This window comes from Agelaius phoeniceus, chromosome 9 (assembly GCF_051311805.1).
Source record: "Agelaius phoeniceus isolate bAgePho1 chromosome 9, bAgePho1.hap1, whole genome shotgun sequence".
Taxonomy (NCBI): domain Eukaryota; kingdom Metazoa; phylum Chordata; class Aves; order Passeriformes; family Icteridae; genus Agelaius; species Agelaius phoeniceus.
Window position 1 is genome coordinate 29,349,182 of NC_135273.1, and position 23,694 is coordinate 29,372,875.

At 39.2% G+C, this 23,694-nt stretch overlaps 2 protein-coding genes across 5 annotated transcripts in view; both read left to right on the forward strand.

Moving 5' to 3' along the window:
• CABCOCO1 (ciliary associated calcium binding coiled-coil 1) overlaps positions 1–16,883 on the forward strand; it is a 50,850-nt gene extending 33,967 nt beyond the window's left edge. For all 3 annotated transcript variants that reach the window (XM_054637409.2, XM_077183393.1, XM_077183394.1), the window contains exons 6-8: positions 12,762–12,821; positions 13,218–13,352; positions 16,035–16,883. In XM_054637409.2, the coding sequence (XP_054493384.2) occupies positions 12,762–12,821; positions 13,218–13,352; positions 16,035–16,076 (237 nt within the window). In that variant the 3' untranslated portion in view covers positions 16,077–16,883. The remainder of the gene's footprint in view (positions 1–12,761; positions 12,822–13,217; positions 13,353–16,034) is intronic.
• A 2,707-nt stretch (positions 16,884–19,590) lies between these two features.
• ARID5B (AT-rich interaction domain 5B) overlaps positions 19,591–23,694 on the forward strand; it is a 149,707-nt gene continuing 145,603 nt past the window's right edge. For both annotated transcript variants that reach the window (XM_077183390.1, XM_077183389.1), the window contains exon 1: positions 19,591–20,963. The gene's annotated coding sequence lies outside the window, so the exon portion shown is untranslated. The remainder of the gene's footprint in view (positions 20,964–23,694) is intronic.

Sequence of the window (23,694 nt, forward strand, 5' to 3'; positions counted from 1 at the left end):
AAATCTTCAATCTCAAGTTATGGCAACCTGTGATATTTAGTTGGAGGATTTTTAGGATTTAAAAAAAACCAGAACTTTTGTATTTCAAAATATTAGTGCATCAGCTTTATTGGAAAAAGCTGCAATTGTTCAAATGATCTCAGTAAAACAATTTGGACTACGGTTCCCGGAATGCTCATGAAGCTGACATATCTACATGTTCTCAAAAAGTCATAATCCATCATTCTGATGCTAGATCGATGGATTATGACTTTCTGATGTCACATCTGTGAATTAAGGCTTTTTTGAGTAGAGCCTGCTATCCAATTATTGCCCCTATTCATATATTATAAATCATTATTTCTTCACCAGGTAGTCAGCAGTTTCTATTTCCTGAAGTTTCAGAGCATTCTTTTTTTAGCCATTGTGGCACTCCCATTGAGCAATCAAAAATGGAGAGCGCTGACCTGAAAAATAAAGCTTCTATCACAGCAAATTGTTGAGGGAAAAACAGTCGTTTCTAATTCTTCTAGTTTCTGTTGAAACAAATCTCATCCCCTTCCTGCACAAACAAGCAATGTAATAAATTAGTACAGAAGTCAGTAGTTGGCACACACTGACTTCATTTTTAAGTGCTCATGCCTGAGTTTCTTAAAACTGAATGCTTTCTTCTGAGTAGTTTCCATTTTTTTTTATGTGAAGAAAGATCAACTTCTGATTTAAAGCTGGAATTTGCCAGCATACTGCCTTAAGTGACTGTGTCTATTAGGTGCTGTTAAACTGAAGTTCCTTTGAATGAATTATTTATAGAGTAATAAACTTACCTCTAATGTAACAAAATGTATGATAAAAATAAAGAATGCTTTACTGTAACCAGTTTAGGTGTCAAATCAAAACACATTTAGAACAACTTTATTAAAAGATACTCAGAAAAACAAGAGGAGTTGTTTCAGGACCTATAGTGCGTTCTGAAAAGTCATTAAATGAAATCTAATCGTGCTATGTTGGAGAGTTATCTCAACAGAGTTCCCAAGCTAAGGGAATTTAGGTCTGGTCTGTGTGGATGGAGAAAATCAATAGTATGATCTTGTCGGTTTTTATTTCATTTTGCTGTACTGATATTCTTCATTAGGATGCAGTTTTCACAGTAGATGGCTGTGCATAAAATATGCCCAGTCAGTAAATTGCTGGTGGAGTAGTTGTCAAAAAGGATGGAAATCGATGAAAAGGAGCGTGGTGTAATGAGTGGAGTAGAATTAATCTTTATTAAGTATTTGTTCTAGTCCTGTGACTGTTGTGAGAGAGCTGTCATAGTGCTGGCTCGTGCCTCAGTTTCTCCTTTGGGTGGCCACATGGATTCTAAAATCTGTGTTCCAGGGACTGTTTCCTTGGCACTCTCCTGAAAACAGGTTTGTGTATCTTGTGTTACCCCTGTTGCTCTTCAGTCAAGGATGTTATCAGAAACTATATGAGAGAGTTAACAGTACAATGTGCATGTCCTGCCATTAAGTAGTTGGGAGGGCAGTTTGTATTATTTTAATATAAAGGGAAACATTGTCTTGGCATATTCATCTCATTCCTTATTGTTTATTTCAGGAGTTTTGGTCATTAATGACATCCTTGCTCTCACCTTCCTTTTCCTGTTACCTCTTATACATTCCAGACCTCTTATACATTTTTCAGACCACCAAGTCTTCCAGGGTGCTGCAGAGCGCTGGAAAGAGGTGGTTTGTTGTGAGAACAGAAATAGTTGTTCTGTGAATACCTCTGCAGAAAACATTATTTCAAGGACAAGTGCCAGCGCAGGGATGGAACTGGGGCGGGGCTCCAAAGCCCTCCTTGTTTCAGATAGCCCAGTTCTGCTGGTGGGGAGTCGCGTGAAGCTCCTGCCGCCCACGGAAGTCTGCTCCGACCCATTTTGAAATTTCCTGTAAACTGCAGATGCCCACTAGATGGAGACATAATATTTTCTACACTAGTGGCTATACAGATGGTAATCAACCCCACCAGCTGCTGCCTGCGCATTCCGGGCACCGCGCCAATTTACTGGCAGTATGTCGACTGGGAAGCAGACAGTGACACACTTTGATCGAAAAGCTTGTATGATGATTTTTTTTTTGTTGTAATATTATTGTTTTTTTAAAAAATGATAAAAGAGATCAAGATGTGTATCTTGATCAAAGGGTACTGCTGTCTGCTTTCCCATCAGCAACTTCTAATTTATAGAAATCAGATTGCATGGAAGGCAATCAGCAAAGGTTTGAGGTCTTTCTTGTTCTCACTGCCAAGGCACGCTGACAAGTGAGAAAATTAAAATCAGAGAAGGTAGGGAGAGAACTAGTAAAACACTGGTTGAAATATAATTATTTAAAGTTCACAATTTTAATAATTTTAGGACTGTTAAAAATCCAGTTAAAGTGCTCCATTTGTCAGTCACTTGTATTATAAGAGCACCTCAAGGTCTTTCTCTGATGGAGGGTGTTGCTCTGAGACTAATTTAGCACAGAGAGAGAAATATATCTATTACTTGTTGTCATGGAAAAATAACCTGTCTCTGGTTCTGGGGCCAAGTTTTTCAAAGGTACCTCCTATCAACTCTGTTCTTTCCATATGGAGCTGTGCATCCAGTATGATTTATAAGGGTATACATGATACAATGGACACCTGTAAAGAACTCTTAAACCAGTCAGTCCTATAAATGTGGAGATACTTTGTACAGAGGGACTTTACTGAAAATTTGTCTATTATACTTGGTAAGGTCTTTTCTCTTTAGGATCTCTAGTTAAGTCATTTTGTTTTCAGCTTTTGGTATCGACTTCTTCTTTAAAAGCCTTTTTGTAATTTTATTTTTCAGTCCTTTCAGGCTTAAAAAACAATTAGCAGTTGCATATATATGTGTGTATGGACTGTGTTTCCATGCAGGGGTCAGTATTTCTGGCCAACTTAAAAGCACAAACCCAGTGACAGTGATGAGAATTGCTTCACATTCTGCCAGTTTTTAAGACCAAAATGGAAAATGACATCATAGAAGGACTGGCATATGTGACATTTTGTCTCAATGGATCAAGGGACTATTGGAGGGAAGAAGCTTAATGTAGGTAAGGAATTGAATAGGGCCCACCTCCAGGAGTCTTCAGAGTGAGAACTTTGATCTGATCTCTGGGTTATGCTCAGCCTTACTGCCTCTCCTCCACCCATGAGATGTGGTTGCTGCTTCCCATCACTCTTGCTCTTTTCTTCCACAGCACCAAATGAATCCTGTGTCCTCATCCAGCCTGCCTTTCCCTGTGCTGCCAGCCAAGCTTCCCAGCGATTAGTGATTTTCCTATCTTCTCCTCCACTTCTCTCCTTGGCAATCCAGACACATTGGATTTTCCTGCTGAGTGCTTTCTTCTAAGGGTTAGATCAAAAGACAGCAACTTCAGAGTAGGCGATGTCATGTTTCTGGGTATGGCTCTGCATTCTCAAGAGAAGATGCTGCCATTGGGTGCTTGCTCCCTCTAGGTATTTATGACATTGCTATTTAGGAAAGATGCCAAGGAAAAGGTGGTGCTGAAAGGAATAAATAAAACCCTTTGGCATCATTACTTCATTTTTTCCCATCAAAAGCTGACACATTGTCTTTATCTCATCAGGCAAACTGCGTGCAAACTTTGTGGTCACGTGTTCTTTGCCTATTTTTGTAGAACAGAGTTTCTCAGAGAGACAAAGCCCAAGGGGAGGAGAGGAAAGGCTGCAGTGTACAACCCAATGCAATACCCTTTAGCTTCACTTATTCTATGGCTGGCTCAAGATTTTCACTCCAGAGTTGGAAGTGTTTGCTCTCTGTTCTGAGTTGTGATAGAATTCTGTATGATTGTGGAAATCTTTGAGCAAATGTTAGATCTTTGTTAGTTCTGTTACTTGTGAGTTTGGTGATTTTCTATAAGATGTAGTTAACAGAGTTTATAAGGGATAAGGAGTTAAGAGACTGTTTTTAGCTTGTTTTTTTTAATTGGAGAGAAATTATTCAGTAGAAATGTTTGTTTCTTCCCATGCATTGTTGAAACAAATTCTAAAAATCCACATTGGATTATGTGATTTGTCATGAGCTTCCTAACAAGTCAAAGCAGAATGAGATTTATGCTATTTTTCAGCAGAAACCATTTCATGCCCCAACAGAAATGGAAATGACTGTTCTCAGAAACCTTCCAAGTTGAAGTGGGAGGAGATAATCTGCAAGGAGATGTTACCTTCTCAAAAACAACCTCACATCATCCAAGGTGTGGTTGGCTTTGGCAGTTTACCAAGGGGAAGCTTTACTAGATTTCAAATCACCCACCTAGCCAAGCTGTGCTGAGGCAAGGCTTTGTTTAACTCCTGCATTCACCAGACCAACCCTGCCCTTACCCATATATATAAATAAAGCTGCATTTTTATCTAACGTGAATGACAGGATTCTAAGGGAGAGTTACAACAAACACAGGCACGCACGCTGAGATGCAGCATAAACAGATTTATGAACACGTACGTAATGAGAGAGCCTCTTTACAATGGGGCACGAAATCCAAGTGTCACATAAGGAAGGGAGGGTTTCTTTAGACTAACAGGCCATGGTTACAACTCTGCAGATTGAAATTCCATAGAAGTGGAGTTGTAAAGAAGCACTGATACCTTAGATTTATGTGGAGGGTTTGTGTGTGCTGATCAAATATTCTGGTGTTAAAATAGACTAGTTTCACATAGAGAGGTGACTGAAAACTGTAACTCTGAAATTTCAGAGAGCTGGCTTGCTTCTGCATTCCCACATTGGGAAATGTATGCTAATGGCTTAATTTTTATGATAAAAACATGAAAAATAAGTCCCTAAAATAGTGTTGAATCCATTTTCTGATAAAACAAATTTGTTTTCCCATTTGTGATTAAAATGACCTACAGTAAGATTTTTTTTTTAACTAGGTGTTAATTAAAAATATGGAAATGGATTTTAAAAACCTTGCAGTTCACAGCGGAAGAATTACCATAACTGATCTGTTCTCAGAGCCATGCCTGTTCTGAGATGTTTTTAAGATGTCTAAATTACTGGTTGTTTTTCTGCATGATTGTTTCCAAAGCAAAATGTGATTCCAATAAAAACAGTCCACAGGACAAATTGTTGTTTTAACAGAAACTTACACATTCAGGCAAAGACCTTATGTTTTAGGTCTAATAACAAAGAACACAAGCTCCCCATTTTTATGTGGCCATATATTCTGCAGTTTTCTAATGTGGCATTTTTCTTAAAAAAAAATCTATATTGTATTTTTGAAATTATGTGAGCAGTTTTTTCCCCCTTTTAGCTCTGGATCAATATTCCTTAGGTTGTGTTGGTTTGGGGTTTTTTTAAAGCAACCTTTTAAATGTTAGTGCAGCTATTTTCTGTAGCATCAGCTGGGGGTGAATCAATACAGACAAGTCTATCCACATCTAATGCACCTAATGACTGAGAGGAGTTTGGAGAGAGCTTGTTCATCTGGCATTTGGTGCTGAGAGAGCGTGCAGAGCACAGGGCAGTTGTGTGAGGGGCTTGTCCATGACCAGTCTTGTGTGGAGAAAACGCTGATTTCAGAGGAAGTGGGTGGGAAGGGAAGGCTGTCCAAGAGCAGTGGCAGACAAAGGCAGGAGGTGGGACCTCTTTCCAGCATCAGGCAGTGACTGCCCTTCACTGTACCAACAGCAAAATGCTATTTTTCTGCTGTCAGACTTTCTCTGTAGGTGCCCCGGGCTCTTCTTGAGCCCTTTTTGTTCTAAAAGGTGGAGGGATTAAGTTTTCCTAGGTTTTTGGAATCTTGGTGCCTTTTTTTTTTCCTGTTTAGGTAAAGCTTGAAGTCTGTGCTTGCTGAACTAAGAGAAGTTTGGTGGGGCTCAGCTCCAGGGGCATACAGGCTGCTCTGAACTGGTGTGTGCAGAGCATGAGACACACTGGAGGTTCACACATGCTGGAAACAGGCATGTCTGCATTAGCAGGCTTTTTTTGGAAGTCCTGAGGCTGACCTAAAGCCTTGTGGAACAGTAGGAGTTGGTGAGATTTGCTGCATTTCGGATGTAACACCTGGAAAAAACAGTCCGGGATGGTGCCAACAGCTGGCTGACTCTTCCCCTAGACACTCAGGGTGCAGGAGGAACACGTGGTGCTGGTAATCATCTCTGAGTTCCTACAGTGACCATTTGAATAAAAAAGGGAATATTTCATGCTTCTCACACCAGGCAAAGCAGGGACCCTGAGTGAGCTTTCCTAGGTTCCCCTTGGGAAAAGGCCATGGAGCAGGCTGTGCTTGCTGCAGTCCAGGGCAGGTACAGTAAGGAGTTTTTAGGTTCTTAATTTATCTTAGTTGGCTGTCTCTCAGGAGAGGCAGTTGTCTTTGCACTTCCTGCAAGCAGGGGTTTGGGGGGCTGACAGAGCCCCTAAAGCAGGTGTGATGAATACCAGCCCCCCAAGCAATTTAATTCTTATAGGCCATTTTGTTGCCAAAGGCACATGCTCTCATACAAATTGGTTTTCTGAGAGTATGGAATTGCAGTATTTATAAAATGTTTGAAGCCTGGTCCCAGAAAGAGGTACAAAGATGCACCTGGCCAAGTTTTGTTTCACATTTTTATCATAATGTTTTCAGCATTCATATTGGTTCTTTACTGATAAAGTAATGTGGTAGAAAAGATGTACAACAAGTGTAAAGCTCCAGCCTGATAAAGGTGGATGCCACTGCCTGTTGTTCATTGGGTTCAACAGAACTTACTTTTATGGTTTTCAGATGTGATCATAGGAGTAATAAAAGGGCCTTCATTTTTTAAAACCATTTGTAGCTCTAGATAGGTGATTCCTGTGGGAACAGTGCTTGTGAGGGTTGTTTGTTTACTTTTTAAATGACTTTAGATCCCTGTTGATTATGATTGTATGGCCAATATAGGAGCTGGCTGTTCTTTGCTTGTTCCATGACTTTCAAGAACAAAAAAACCAAAATTGTTCACCCCTCCTGAAAATCTGTATGTATGTTTTGAAGGGTTATGTTAGCCTTGAGTATTTAAAATTATGAGACATATCCCAAAAAATAATGAATTGCTTAAAAATGATTGTTTGGTTCTTTTTCCTTGCAATCTGATTTTTGAGCTTTCAAGATTCATGTTTTCAATCTTTCCTCTGCAACCATAAGAGCTAACTTTATTTTTAAATGAAAGCTGAGATTCTCTTGTAATCCCATAACTCTAGGAGATTTGGCAATGCTAAATGCAATGTGAATTTAGAGTGACCATTCCAAGGTGAATCATTTAGTGATGTGTCCTCAGTATTAAAGCCAGCTGGGGATTTTTTTAATGTCTTTTATTTTGTCTTTCTAAATAATCTGCAAATTGGCAGCAATAATTGGAAGCTTGGTGAAAGCAGTAGAAGACAACTGCAGCCTAGTAAAATCAGGGGGTTTTATTGTTGGGTTTTTTTCCTGGTATGTTAAGATAGATTCTTACAGAATCTAGGCATAATGGGCACTCTGCATCAAGATATCTCTAGAGAGGAAGGCTTTGGTTGTTTTTGTAGAAGCACCCTTTTCTACTCAGTCAAGCATTAAAATTGGCAGCAGCTCCTGGAGTAGCAAGAAAATCCTGGTTGTCCTCATGTAGTTACTGAAAACAGTAAGAGGATACGTAAAAGCTTTAACTCCAAGGAAAAATATTTATAACTGTGACATTGTGTTTCCTTACAGTAATTTATGGGCAAAATGTAGGAAAGGAGGAACACAAGCTATAAATAATATTTCTTATGCAAACATAATGGCAGTAGCAAATTCTTTTTATTTAAAAATTAATATTGATGTTCATTAATATAAATTACCACATTTCAGATGACTCTGATGTCCTTGAGGCCAGATGTCACTGACTGATTTACAGCTTCCTGGGGGGAGGAGGAGATCCTGTTTTGTCAATGTAGGCACCAAATTGCTTCAAATAGCTATTTTAGACTAGATTCTTACTAATGTATTGTCAGCAAAGTTGATTCACATCACAGATCAGAAACATGGAAAACTATTTTAGAAGATACTGACTTGGATTTTTGAAATGCAGGAATAAGAGCATAAAGCTTACCTTTGACTCACTGAACCTCTGTCTCTTTTAGGAATAGTGGTTTGAAAACTCCTGCCCAGGAACACGCACACAGAATTTCCGTGTGCATCATTAGCAACCAGGGACATCCTTCAGAGGCAGAGTTTCAGGCCCGCATTGATCTTAATTCTACTTTTAATATTAATACAAATGCGTGTAGTGAGGGTGCACAGGAGGTAACTGCCACCTCAGTCACACCACAGAGATCAGATACCTGGATTAAGTTTTTGAGTGCTTTGTAAAATCCTTTGGTCCTTTGGACCTCATGTATTCAATTGCTGCAGAAGAGGATGGCAGATGTGTTTATAGAGCTATCAGCAGCTCCCAGGAACCTCCTGTGGGAACGCTCCTGGGTGATGCCTCCGCAGGCAGGTGGGGTGGATTTGTTGTGTTTGCATATGCTGGCAGGTAAAAGGGGAGGGATTAAAAAAAGCAGGCTGGTTTGAGTCAGTGCATCTCTGTCCATTAGGTATTCATTCAGATTCAACCACATGAAATACAGGCATCCAACAAACCACCTCTTGTAAGTGCCTTTTATTGCAGCAGCTGAAATTCAGCACATTTGTAGGTGTGTGGCCTGCCATGCTCAGCATGAATAGCAAAGCAATGTAAATCCTGTATTAAAGAGTTTGTTTGATAGCAAAGCTCACATATATATGAGAGAAATCTGTGCAGGCCTCTGGTAGGATAAGGTCCCATGGCATACAAGTACAAACTGCACAGGTGATATGAATATAGAGAATAATGCACAAAGAGCTCCCTTTTTGAAACTCATCTGCCGTTCATATAAATCAAACCTATATCCATTGAAAGGCTTGGAAAGATGTTACAAGGCTTTAGAAATGGTCCATGTTGAATGTAGGATCTTTTTTCCAATCCTTATAAATAATTATTTTCCTGTGTTTGGTAAGTTTAGCTGCAGAGAATTTATGTTAAGACTGTGTAGAAAGGAGTACAGAATTTCAGGTAATACCAAGCTGAGAAGGTGGTTTTAAAATATTTCTGTGGTACAAAAGCCTTCTATCAAAGAGGCAAATGCATCACTCCCTCAGTCTTTTTTCTTGTTTATGAAATAAGTAAACATAAACTCTGAATTCTCATTTTCAGTTAGCATGTTAGGAAAGCCAAACTGACCTTGACCTTAGCTTTGCTAATTCCCAAACTCTGATATTTATTCCTAGAGTAGATTGTTCCCCTTCATGCCACATACATAAATACTGCAAACCTTTTCAATGCCTTGAATTAGAGTGTAAGTAAATAGCTAGTATTAATCTACATAATATTTTGAGAGCAGACGTTCTGTGCTATGACTATTAAGATATTCCCAGCAGCCATTTCTATAATACTAAAACCTCTTATATCTATTATTAAAAGTAACACTATCAGCCAGGGCTTGTTATATGCCACAGAAACTTTAAATAATAAAATACAGAATGGATAAAATCTGCAATAATAGTAACTTAAGAAAAATTAATTTAAGTAACAGATAACATCAGGGAGAAAATGCAATGGTATATTGGTAAGTTATGCAAAGCTAATTTTATAATAACTACCACATCTGTGGAACTCATCTATTGCAACGCTTTACCAATCTTCTTTCCTGTTATTATTCTGTTTTAGAAATTTCCCTCTGCACTATTTTACTGTCTTTTCTCTGCCTACATTTGTAAAAAGGCAATTTGCTACCTCTCAACAACAAGAAAAGTGAGTTTATGTACAGAGCAACACAGTGCTTTTTATACAAACCTATCTTTATGTAGACTTGTACCAGTAAGAATTCCAGAGCAGGGTTGTGGCACGGGGCTGTGCTCTGAGAGCAGTGTCTGCTCCAGCTGCACTTCTCAGCCAGGCTGGTGCCCCTGGGCTGGGGAGGTGGTGCTCACCCATCAGTCCCATGTCAAGCTGTGCTGCCTTCCCCGGCCTCCTGGCACCCCACCTCACCTCAGAACTGGTAAGAATAGTGCACCTAATTGTCCCTTCAGTCTCTTTCAGAGCAGCTGACACTGATATGCCAGCTACATTTGTGCAACTGCCTCACAATGTCTTGATGTTTGAATTCCCGTGGACCCGCTGGACCGCAGTGTGCAGGAAAATATTGCCAATTAATTTTTAAGGCATTATCATCTTGCCAAACTGTTCCTCACATTTCGATAGTTATATTGATTCAAGAGGACACTTTGAGTAATACATCTTTGTCACAGTGAATAATGCTCACATAATGACAAATCTTCAGGAATTAAAAAAAGGAGAGTGAAGTTTTTAATGTAGGTCAGTGGAAGTAATTCACCATAAATTTACTCAGTCTTCAGAAACTAGCAACATTTTTTTAAAGCCTCTGTAACTGTATAAAACTTACTGTGTCTCCTTCTCTGTTTTTAAATAGATTTTACTACAGAGCCATTGGTGCTATTAAACATGAGGTTTTGTTCAAAGGAAACACAAAGACTTAATTGTATTTTTTAAAGGAAAGTATTGCATCAGAAGGATTCATTTAAATACGTTTGTTGGCTTCGGGCTCTCACCACAATTCATTCGTTCTAATTTTCCCCTGGACTTGTTAAGGACACAATGTATAGAAAGGAGCAATGCAGAATGGCATTTTTAGGTCACTATATTTTGGCTGTAAACTGTAGTCCTGCTCATAAACTTGTTATTACTAAACAAAAAGCTTCATATTCTACATTGAAGTTTCACAGTCTTTAAAAAAAACTTTTGGCTGACTGTTGGGACTATTATGGCTCATTAGAGAGACTAGTTCTGCTGTAATTTAGTTATTTCTTAATGATCCAAGGGTTATTATTAGACATGGAACAGATGAGTAAAGAATGGCTCTCTGTAAAAAGATGCAATGAAGTAAAAAATATTATTCAGAAAAACAGAACCTCTGAAAAATCTTATCCATGCAACAAAAGTGTATTTGATTGGCTTGGAATTGATTCTAAAAACATGGTCTATTTTTATTACATAATTTGACTTTTTTTTTTTTAATTTGGACTGGAGAAAATAAATGGAATGATAATTTAATCTAAATAAAAAATATATTTTTAGTGAATAGGTTACTAAGCAAAAAATATAATTTTAAGGAAGCAGAAAGTAATTTTGAATCGTCATCTACTTCAGCTAATATTTTTAATAAGAAAATATAAGGGAAGAAAATTGAGATAGTTGCTAAATTTAAAAAGCTCTAGGTTTTTAAAAAATAGAATTTGAAAACAATGTGTCTTTGTTTTTGAAAGAAATAGTTTGAGTCAGTTTTTTCATTTTGATTCCAAACACAAACTTTCTGACTATTTCTTTTGTGAGTATGTAGGCATTGACAAAGTGCTGAAAATTTAAATTACAAGTGATAAAAGAAAATGCTTCTATAACTGTTTTTCTCCTCAGTTATAATCTGCAAATCTTTCTGTCAGCCTGTTAGATTCTTATAAACATGGACTAATGCTATCTACCTACTTTACTGAGCTCACACGTAACAGGGAACCTTGGAGGTAGTGACAGTGTCCAAACAGAAGTTCTGAAAAGCTTTTAGGACTACAAAAGAGATTTTTATTGTAATGAAGTGGCTTGGTCTAACTTTGTATTTTCAGTGGTTGCTATCACTTCTGCAGATGTATAGAAGCTTTAATATTTTCAGCGTGTTAACTGTAGCAAGTAACTAAATGACCCAAATATCAACCTAGCTAGAATTTCAAAAGTATGAGGAAATTAATTTATGGGAATTGCAATTACCCTGATGTGAATTAATGTCGTTTACTTACACCATCCAAGCAAAATCCTGTTTGTAATCGCTGACTCAGAACTGGAACATCTGCCTCGTATTCTCGATGGGCACTTCCCCTGCAGAGGCCCCAGACACACCATTTCAGTGCTGTACCCTGCTCCTTGCTTGGCCACAATTGCCTTTTTTCGCCCTATTTGGCACATATGTTTTCTGTCATCCATTTTTTTAAAGTAGGACACAAAACCTTGTCCCTTTAGAGGACACAGGGCTGCCTTGTGCATCACTCCTGAGAACCTGAGCATGGACTTGGTGTTTCATCCAGCTGCTCCAGGTGGGAAAAGCCATGCCCTTGTCAGAGCATTCCTGGAGCTGCAGGTCCCATGGTCCCCCTCTCTGCAGTGAGGTTCCCACGGTCACAGCAAAGGAACAAGAAGAAGCAGCAAAACTTGGGCCATTAGCAACTCTTAAATTATAGTTACATATTAAAATAGCTTCCTTAGGGCCTTATTTGATTTAGTGTCGCTGCAACTTCACTCCAACTGACTCCTTTGATACTCCCCTGCAATTCCAAACTGCAACAGTGTCCCCATTCAGAAGTGACAAATTTGCAGTGGGAAGACAGAATGTTACCTAAGCACTGTGTTTTCTAAACGTAATTATCCACATGAGTAAGAAGCTCTAGTGTTATGAAATTATGAAAATCATCTGTTCTTTCCAAGCATTATAAAGAGGGCCCCTTGAGATGCAGTTAGAAATTAAAGCTGATCTATAATCATTTTCAGAATGTTTTCCAGATCTGAGCACCTGGATAGTAACAGAAAAGGTATTGTTTTTTGCTGTTTGCCTGCCATTTCATTTCCATTTTAAAAAAACTGCAAGAAACCTCTGAGCAATAATTAAACATAAATTACTTTCTTCTTTTTTCTTTTTTTCTATTTAATACTACCAGAATGAGATTGAACTTGACCAACCTGCAGTTTCCCCCTCAGCTTCAGTGACAGAATCTCAGGTACAGTTTTGTTCCTTTTAGTTTATTTTGGTGGGGGGGGGGACAGCTGTTTAAGCTGTTTTTCTATGAATTTCCATTGGAACTCAGTCACTGATGGCATTTAATCTCTAGAACATAGCATGCATTCTCTTCTAAGATTGAATGAAAAGACTTTTAATGCAATAATCAGTCAGCAGAGGACATTTATTTGAGTGAGCCCATCTGGGCTCTTGCCCTGTGGAAAGATGTGTGTGCCTTGCCTGGGCAGTGTGAGACAGCCACCATGGTCTCTGTCAAGGCACTGCTTCCCAAAAGCACCTCTCTGTGTGTTGCCTCTCTTTGTGCTGGTGCTGCTGGGTCTCAGAGAGGGCAGGAGGATGTTCTAACTCAGTGTTTCCTCTGGCTGGTTGCTGCTAGGGGACTGACCAGGGGGATTGCCTGCAAGAGCCCTGTCCAGGGGCAGCGTCTTCCGAGGCTGTAGCTGGAGTCACTGCTGAAGAGGAGAAGTCTGCAGCGTGTGAAATCCCAAATGAAATTATTGGCAACCTTGAGGTACTATTACTAGAAAGCTATTCACTAATTCTGTCTATGGTTAATTAGCTAGCTCAGTCTTAATGAATATAAACTGTGTTTGTGCTAAAGCTGGCAAAAAGCACATCCATATGCTGTAAAAATGTGAATTAGCCTCTATAAATAACTCCTAGTTTAGTCAGCTTACATATGATAAGATAAAAAATACTCAGTAATATGACAACATATATCTTCAGCCTTACTATGTGTCAAAAACACAGGCCAAATCCTGCTCTCAGTGATGTCAGTGATAAAATTCCTTTTTAGGGGTTCAGGACCAGCTGCTCTGCTGGAGTATATGCAATGTGTGCTTAATATAAATTGTTAGATGCATCTATGTCACACATCCTTCAATTTGTGTAAGAAATGACTCACTTATGCCAATTTTAGGCTTTGTCTGGTAGGTGTGTGACTACACAAGAGCTGCCTTAATGAAACAGATCAGCTGTCAGTATGTGGTCTTCAGACTCTGAGGGGTCTATGATTTCTTTCTGTGAGGTTCATGGAAGGAAGGGAAGGAAGTTACTGTCACTGGAATTAACAGGAAATGATTGAAAGCCAAAGAACAGATTTGCTAGAACAGATTTGCACCAAGGAGCTGCTGGAATTTGGTCTTACTGGCAACAACCAGGTGGCATTAGGCACTTTGAACTTCAGATACAGCACATTAGACACTATTGACTAAGCAGCAGTTTAATAAATACCTAATATTATCTGAAAATACTATGGTATTGGTAAATTGCTTTGCTTGTACTATGCATCAGTGGGAAATAGGAATTAGAATTATTATATGAATTATTATATTAATTAGACTAGATTAGATCATTAGATAAACCTATTTGAGTTCATATTCCATTTCAACATGTCTTTAGAAATGGGAGGGAATATCTGGCCTGTGTTATCTCACTCCTGTCCCTATCAATAGAAAAGAGTAAATACCTGGTTTTCACTTGACCTTCATGCCATTAACATCAGTGCTAAGAGTTTTTTTGCTTTTTTTCTTTACAAGACTGCACAGATGAGAAAAATGCTTTCTTTTTTTCTTTTTTCTTTTTTTTTTTTATTTTGTTTGCAACTCTGGTTGTATACAAAGAAAATAATTTCCCCTCAGGTTTTAATTCTTTCACCAGTGTATCATTTTCGCCTGTTTTCTCAGTTTCTGGACCTCCAAAGAAGTCTTATAATTAGATTTTTACCTGATTCATGATCAAACTCATACCGTTTTTTGTTACGTGTGAAATATGGTTTCACAATCTGCATTATGTCTCAATATATGCATAAACAAGGCAACTGTTGCTCTAATTGAGTCTAGAAAATAACTTTTAGTCTGGTATCACAGTGCTGCCACTGAGTGGTCTCAGCAGCAGCCATAGCAAAGTGTGGTAGCAGATGATTTTCAGTGGAGGTAGGACCAGAGCCAGAGGTGTGTAAAACTTGAGAAGAAAAGGCATCTGGAGTGGCTGGGAGTTGATTAGCCTAGAGGATCACTGTTCCAGCAACCATGTATACACATCACATAAAGGTATGAAGACATATTTGTTGATTCTTGAATTGAATATAGTGAAGGCCATTTCCAAAGATTAAAAGTCGAGAGAGAAATTCCAGCCTTTTGGTTCTAATCTGAGCTACTGAGAACTTTGAAAACATTTCAGCTGTGGTTACCCATTGATATATTGCAGAATAGCACTAATAGGGATTTCTAGGACTGGCAAGCCACAAAGTTTCTAAAATGTCAAGTTACTGCAAGTGCTTCTGGTACAAATCCATTTGCTTTATCAAAATTACCTGAATTCCACTGAGAGTGTAACTCTGAGTTTTGGAACAGTTTATGTGGAGTCTGTAAAAGACCTGTTAGCCTGTCCCAGTTGTTGGAACAAAACTTTATGACTCTTAGAAATACTGTCATTGCACTCTTTCCATTTCTCTTGTATTTTCTCAGTGATCAATTCTCATACTGAAAAATATACAAGTTCCCCATAAAACACCAGTGTTGTGGCCCTTTTTCCAGTGATGCCACATTTCCAAGTGCTCTACAATCAGAGATTGCTATGCATTATCACTGCCAAAGATTTCATTAGAACACATCACAACCCCTGTACCTTCCCCACAAATGTTACATTGCAAATTAAACACTCAGTGTCTACAGCAGTTTGGATTTCCAGAATGAGATGCATATTCATAATTGTGTTTGTAATTAAGACAGACAAGCAGCATCACAGAAATACAGTTTTTTATTGTTCATTTTCAGTAATGCTTTTTAATTCTAGCACTGTTTCAATAAAACACATTACACTAGAGAACAAACATCTGCAGCAAAGGCAAACAGTAGGAACAACCAGGTCCCAAAGCAATTTTTCTGATTTGGTGTCTATTGGTAAAGGCTGTCTGAGAATACAGGAAAATTAGCCTATCTCCAAGACAAGGTTAGGTGAGGGATGGCTGTCCCAGATCCCTTCCTGCTCATGGCAGCCGTGCCATCCATCGGAATTGCACAGGGCAATGTGATAACGCGCTATCGCGTAAGGACAGACAGCAACACCGGTCTGTCTGCAAAACAGGAAGGTGTGGAGGATAATGTCTGCCTTGCTGCTCCACACTGTGTCAAAATGTGCAGCCTAAGATAGCTCCATCATAACCTCTTCTTTCTTCTGATTTTCTTTACAGGCAGACTTAAATGAAAAGCTGCAAATGCAGGAAGAAGCTTAGACTTGGTGAAGAGAAAAACTGAAAAGTCCTAAATAGCCAGATAAGAAAGGTGATGGTGGGTTTTGCAGGAATTGGGCAGTAGGGGATGGCACATACAGAGGCTGGCTCACTACCTGAACCAAATTATTTTTGTATAGAGGAAAATGGTTCTGTTAACATTTACCTTGAAGTATTTCATCCCAGTTCCTCAAATTTACAGTGTTCTGCCAGCATTGTTGTTTAGTTTAGACTTAAGTTGAAGATTATAAACACATAGAAGGACACATAATTAAAACATGTTGAAGTTCAGTTTATTTCTGAATACAGTTGTAAATTCTAACTTAAAAAAAAAAAGAGCTACAGTTTCATTCTCCCAGTTGTGAAATACTTAACAGTTTCTGCTTTACACCTGTGGTTTTTTTCAGGAAATGTTGCTACAAGGAAAATACATAGAGGGAAAACATTATTTTGAGGCACTGTAGCTATAATAAGGGGAGAATTTAATTAAGATGTAATTATGCACCTTGCACTGTAGCTATTCATTAATAATATGTATGTTATTTTGTTTTAATTTGCTTCCTAAGCTTTAAAAAAAATTTAATAGCATACACTTCTTTCTTTCCACCATATTAAAATTGCATAACTGAAGAGTTAGCACTTAAGTATTCCAAGAAGAGTTTCTTTAGATTTCAGTAGATTGTTTTCTGGAATGCATGTATCCTTTCATCTGAGAATGTTTCCATATTTTGTCAGACATTATAGAAATGTTTCATGCTCAAAAGGAATCCAACCAAATAAATGACCTCAGAAGAACCGGTTGAACATCTATGTTTCAAACTTGCAGCCTGTATTTGTTGTGTCACAGAACTCTGTGCCCTAGAAAGTATGTGAAATACAAGTCATGCTTTGAAGCATAAAGGCTGGATTGAATTGCATGTTCAGTGGAATACATGAGAAACAGAGTATTTTATACATTGCATTTTCATATTTATTTACCACTAAGTAGAAAGTTAGATTTTATTTAATTTCATCCCCATTTTTTGGTGGTGGTAAATGAAAAAAATTTGCAGGCCTGACTCAGCTAGTCCAAAGAAGAAAACAGCTTGTAGCAGTTCTCCTAAAAGGTCTGATTTGATGCTGCCTGACTTTCAAGGGTGGTGAGCACAGCACTGAGCCTGCAGCTGGAAAGGTCATTTCTATGTGCCCAGCAGGACATGGTCCCACAGCTGAAGACAGCACCCAGGAGCTGTACCTGGGCACCAGGAGCCTGGGTGTGCTCTGCAGAGCATGCCCAGCGTGGGCACAGAGCTCCTGCAAACCAATGGTTGAAGGGACAGAGCATTTATTTGGTCTCATGCACTGAGAAAAATTCTTCCCCTGGTACGTGATAAGGAGAAGTAAGGCCTGCAATGATTCACTTCCAAGTTCTCTTGATTGCTGTTTCCAGTGCTGGCCAGAAAACTAGTGAGAGCTTCCATTCAGCTGTTAAAAGCTGACTGTTCTGCTTGGAACAGTGAAGGAATTATTGAGGCATTATTAGTTCTACCTTTAAAAAAATATTTTGATTCCTGGTTATGTTCTTTGTTGTTTTATTCCTATGAAATACGATTTTTTTGTTAACGAAACTTTCTGAAATCAGAATGTCCTTTATTTTGATACATAAATCCATCTCCCAAGACATTATGCTAATGTCACCATTTCCCTAGTTTTGAACTCAAAGGTGAGAACAGAACTTTTGAAGAGAGCTGTCCATATGACAAAGAGTATTTAAAATACTTTTTAGTGAAAATGTGTTATTGGCAATTTAGCATTGTTTAGCACTTCAGACCTAAATCTGAGGGCTGCAACATTCCTGCTGTAGTGCTAAACAGAAAGGGACTAACTATGGTTTATATTAAGACCAGTGTTAACAAAGACTTTTGCCCATAGCTCTTTCTCCCTCTCCCAGATTTTGTTGAACCTCTGGGAAATTTTAAAGTGCTTTGAAGATGAGAAATAGTATATGAACCTCAAGTATTACTGTGATGATTTGTTAGCAGTCAATCTTAGTACATATGCATAACAGCTGAGGTAGTGCAGAAATCCAGAGTGAAGTCCAAATCCCACAAACCGTTTTCGTAACCAACTTTCTGCTGAACTAAATAATGCTCCCAATAAAGAGTAGCAGACCCTGAGATTTTTTGGGAGTGGGAAGGAGGATGGTTAGGAGCCTGAGGGAGGGAAGATGAGTAAAAGGTAGACAGAGCATCTCTCTAAGCAGTCGGAGTGTGAGTTCTGACACAGCATATGAACATCGAATTGAAGAATTCTTTAATGTCTTCAGAATGTTAATATGAAATGCAAAACATCATGCTTTGGATAGATGGGTAAGAACAAAATGTTCAGATGCAATATGGTGCATTAGGAACAGTCTCCATTCTGTATTCCTGGCTTTCCCATTGGTTTAAATCAAGCTTGCTTGTTTCTCCAGTCTCTCATGTCATGTTGAGTTACTGCTGTAGTCATCTCTAAAAATAATTATGCTGTCATTCCTTGGACCTACACTTGAGGCTTTGGTATTACTATCTTTGAGTTTTTTGGGGTTTTTTTGCCACACTGTTGATCTAACAAAGTTCTTTACAATGCACATACATAGCATAGTTCTTAACAGGTTCCCACCCTACAGAGCTCTCAATTTAAAGCAGATAGATCTTGTAGAAATTAGTGAAAAGATGTGTTCTACCTTGTCTGCCAGAGAAGTGGTGGTTTTCCAGGGGCAGAGGACAGATGAAACAGTATAGTTTCTCCTATATAAGGTATAATATTGATGCTTTTTAGCATCTTCATGGCAAAATCCTGGTCTGTACTAGCATTTTATCATGAGACAGTGCACAACTAGTAATTATCCTCTGGTGAAAGAAAAGCTCTATTTTCAGGCAGTGCTTTTCTGCATTACACTGTCAGTGTGATGGAAGTTTAGATGGAAAGCAGCTTTTCTAGGAAGAAGCTGGCTTGAAAGTGATGGGTGAGGAGACAAAAAGAGAAGACAGTTTTTTACCTGTTTTATAGTATTTTATCGTGACCTTTTCTTCTCAAGCCTTTCCTCTCTTCTTTTGCACTGAATTTTGATTTGAGTTTGAAAATTGCCACACTGTTTCTTTCCTAAAATTGTAACTGGCATTCCTAGAAAAATTGTTTTCCTAGAAAAGCCACTGTGCGTAGGCTTCAAATTCAGCTTTTCATAAGTGAGAATAAGACATTTTCTTCAATAACCTACACTGCCAACCTGACCACAGAACATGGGCAAAGTCAGCACTGGCCTGTTTCAGTCAGGCTCTTCAGCACATGATCCAGCTGACCACTCAAACATGTTCATCCAGGTGGGCATGTTGTACTTACCTGAAAAGCCTCTGGAGCACAGGTTTGTCCCTGGGCTGACCCAGAAGGGTGTAGAAGAGAGAACCACCAAGTTCTGTCAGCTGGCAGCCTGGGGAGGGCTGTGTTCAAGGTGAAATCCCCTCTGCTTCTCCACCACCCTTCACAAGGAAGTGACAGCAGTGACAAAACATTGTGCTGCTTGCCACGAGCAGCTCCAAACTGAACGTTTGGAATGAGCATTTCAGCCCATTTTGTTGTGGCACTTTGAGTGTGCAGAGCAAGCTTTGGGCTCCAGCAGTTGTGGATTCAGATCACATGTACAAAAAAAAAAATTCAAAGGATAGTTGCAGTGACTCATGTAATTGTGAGTCCCATTCAGATGCAGAGCCTTAAAGAGGACATGGAATTAGTAATGCTGCAGAAAGAACGGAATGTAAAATATTTCCAGAGTAGAAACAACCTGACATTTTACACAGTGGACTGCTTTAAATGCAATAGTGCTACTCTAAAGCTTGTGCTGTCCTTGACTCAACAGAGGGTGCACTAAACAGGAGGTTTGTTCTTGCACAATTCTTCATTCACTAGGCCCGCTGGGAGTTGTGTTTATTTTTAATGTGTTTTTGAATGTTTCTGCAGCTGTCTCAAAGAACAGAAAAGGAAAAGGTGAGTTGTTACAAGCACCCCACCCAGATAGGGTAGAGGGAACAAGTGGGGAGACCTGTGGCCTTGACATCAGGAGGCTGTGAGGAAGAATGGTCCAAAAAAGTTGTTCTCCTAACTGAGCATGGTACTTCTGTGTTCCTGGAGAATGGCTGGTGGAGCTGTATCACTTCAGGATGCTGATGTGCATGGTCATTCATGGTGGGACCCTCTGGAGGTTGCTTTCAGCACCTTTTAAGGTGAGCCTGTTCCTCTGGTGACTGCAAAGGTGGCATCAGGATTTTGCTTCCCTTCACTGAGGTTGGTCTGCATGAATATCTCAAAGTTTTCATTTCTTTCTTTCCAGCCATTTCTGAAGATCTTTCATACAACATTTTCTTGACATTTGAATTTTACATCTTTTAAACTTCAGCCAAGACAATTTTCTTGTCTATTTTTATGATTGTATTGATTGTAGCATATAAAATGTCTTATCTGGGTAGAGCAGGATCCAAGTATCCCAAGCTGCTACCTTTGGCATTGGCTGTGGGAGATACTTAGCAAAGAGCATAGGAACAGGACATCCTAAGGGCATACCCCTGCTATGGACTGGTGCTTTAGAAACTTGTGGAGCCAGAGTATGCACCCATGGGTGGAAATGGAAGGAGTTTGTTTAGTCCTTTTTTGACCTCAGCTGTGCTCTTGCCCACCATACTGTTCAATGGCAATAACTTCTCACTGTCATTTTTGTGTTGTTGATGAGCCCCAGCTGCAGTGGATACTGATGGCTCAAATTTCCTCAGATCAGTGACTTTCAAGATCCTCAGCTATATTGGTGGCTTGTATGTCCTGAGAGTGGAGAACCAGGAAGGCACTGACTTTTTGTGTACAACAAGAGCAGCTGAGACCCAGGTAAGAGAAAGCATCTGTCAGTCTCTACAAGACTCAGCCAGCATTTATGCCCTGTTACTGTTGGTCACTTCTTTCTGTGCCATATCTAACTTGGATTAATCCTCCTGAGCAGAGATGCATGATTCAGTCTTCATCTGTGTGTCAAGGGACACACAAAGTGGCTCTGCCTGGACAGAAAGATACTGACAAAGGGAGGAAAAATGACCATCTTTGGTCTGTCAGGCAGACAGCAAATAGTTTGCTATTCTGATCATCAGAGCAGCAAGTTTCCTTGGAGCATGTAAGACATGAATTACCACGCAGCTCTGAGAGGAAACTTTGCCCTTTGATTGTTTTCCAAAGAAATGTTCTCAATTTCTTTACTGCCAAATTCATATTACAGATCATGCTAACAAATTTTCCCAAGCCTTCTTGACCTTCTCCCTCCTTTCCAGTAGTAAAAGAAATTTCACTCATGGCAGGGAGATGTTGAAGATTGCTAAATTTTGCTGATTTAGGAACAGAGAGAATGAAACAAGCTTAAAAATATGTAGATAGCACATTTCAGAATGCAGTTAACTCTGCTGGTAAGGAAAATGAAACTTGTGATAATTCTGCTGTTTGACAGTGTGTTAGAAAATTGCCTGCTAATGGGTAGGTGGGGAGGCTGCACATGCTCCCTTATGATGATGGCAGAAGTGTGTGTATGGCTCTGGGGAGCCCTGATTTGGGAGGATACTGGTTTTGGTTGATTTTTCTCCTTATTTTTCCAGTAAATCTGTGCCTGTTCTTCCCGAAGTAAGACAAAGTAACAGCAATGCTTTGCTTCAAATGAGGTGTTTTACACTGATTGGAGCTTGGGGGGCTCAGTGTTTAGTAGCAGCACTTCCTCTGTTGCTGACTCATTTGTAAACAGCAGAGTGAGCCTGAGAGGCCTCCAGCCTGAATCAGGATTTTGGGGTGTTTTCTGAATGAACAAGGTGAGAGGAAGACACCCCTTTGCTGTGCTTCCCTGCTGTTGGCAGTTGCGGTATGCAACTTGCACAGGGCAGTTTTTCATTAGAGTTTTCTTACCCAGCATCTGTGTGGATAAAAAAGGGATGTAGATTTTTGTGTTGATTTTGCTCTGAGACCATTCCAGCCTCTTTTTGAAATGTCACATTTCAACTTAACAAATTGCTGGATCATGCAGTTCCGATGCCCCAGAAACCATTTTCAGTGACATACTACAAAAGCAGGACTGATACAGATCTCCTGACTGCATTTCAAAGACATACCTTTGGATGACAGGGTTGCAGATGAGACTTTAATTCTGTAGAACTCAGTGGAAATATGTTCATTTGCTACCAAAGCCTCTCAATTTAATTTTTTTATCTTCTACTCTAATTTTCTATGAGTAATATAGATATGGGGGCTGATCTTCTATTGAAGTAGAGGGATCAATTATTCAAGTGAATTCTGTGACTATCAATGCCAATATTTCTGTGAAATTATTATTATGTAGGGCTACATGAAGGTATGTCTTTGTTATATATGTCAGCTTTCAATACTGTCTCCAGATATAAATTATGAGGATGATTTTTAAGCCCATGATCTCAGTTTTACTAACTCCCTACTCAGACAAAATGCTTCTCGATCTCACTAGGTATATTTACCATGGTGTGACTCAGGTGTGCTGGGGCTGGGCTGGGGCTGGGGCAGCAGCAGCCAGTGAGGAGCTGGGGGAGCTGGGCAGGAGCCAGGACAGCCAGGATGAGCCCCACTACTCCCACATGCTGAAAGGTGGCTGCCACACCACGGGGAGCCTCACTTCTGCTGGGGGTCTTCTCTGAGTAAAAACAGAGTTTTAAGCATGAATCCATCAGGCTCAAAGCAAGAATTGGGATCTGTTTGCACATCCCTGCATTGCGTTCTGAGCAGGTTAAAGACGTGTGTGCGTGGTGGTATTGAGAAACAGAGTGATTTAGATGGATGCACATTATTCCTCAGCTCTGCGTCAACAATCAAAAATGAGCTTTTGGATTTATTAGTTCCCAATCCTGCACCTATCTTAAATCATTACCATATAATAACGACTCTATATGGTGCATTGTCAATAAAACCTAATATTGAGAAGATTACCAATCGTCTAGTGCAAATGGAGAGCACTGTAAATGATTTAGAGAATACGTGTCAAACGTTAAAGCTGTCTAATACCTTCTAAAGTAGGTTGATACTCATAAATCTAAGATAAACGACCTGTAAAACCACTTAAGAAGAAATAATACTCATTTAATCAGGCTTCCAGTGGAAAGACTGGGTAGGAGAGCAATTCATAAGGAATTATGAAATCCCTTCTAATTCAGGACTTTGTTGATACAGAATGCATTTGAAACAGACATTTGATAAGCAATTTTGGTTACTTGAAACTACTGTTGTAATAGCACTAAATTATGGCCCCACTGAAAAAAAGAAAAGATCAAAGGGCATTTCTTTTATGGTTTATTGAGCTCTTATTTTTCCAGATTCAGCACTGTGTGTATCAGATGGAGATATAAAAAGTATTCATTGGAATTACTGTTTTGCTTAATTATAGGGATGTGGTGTTGGGTTGGCTTCTGTCGGTGTGGCTGCCCATACTCACTGATAACAGTAGATTCATTATTGCATTTCCCTGGGAGGAACAAGTCATCATTTACTGGGACAGGCCTGGTAACAAATATAGTGAAATAATCTCCACGTTTTCACAGAGCTGAGTAGTAACTTGCATGAA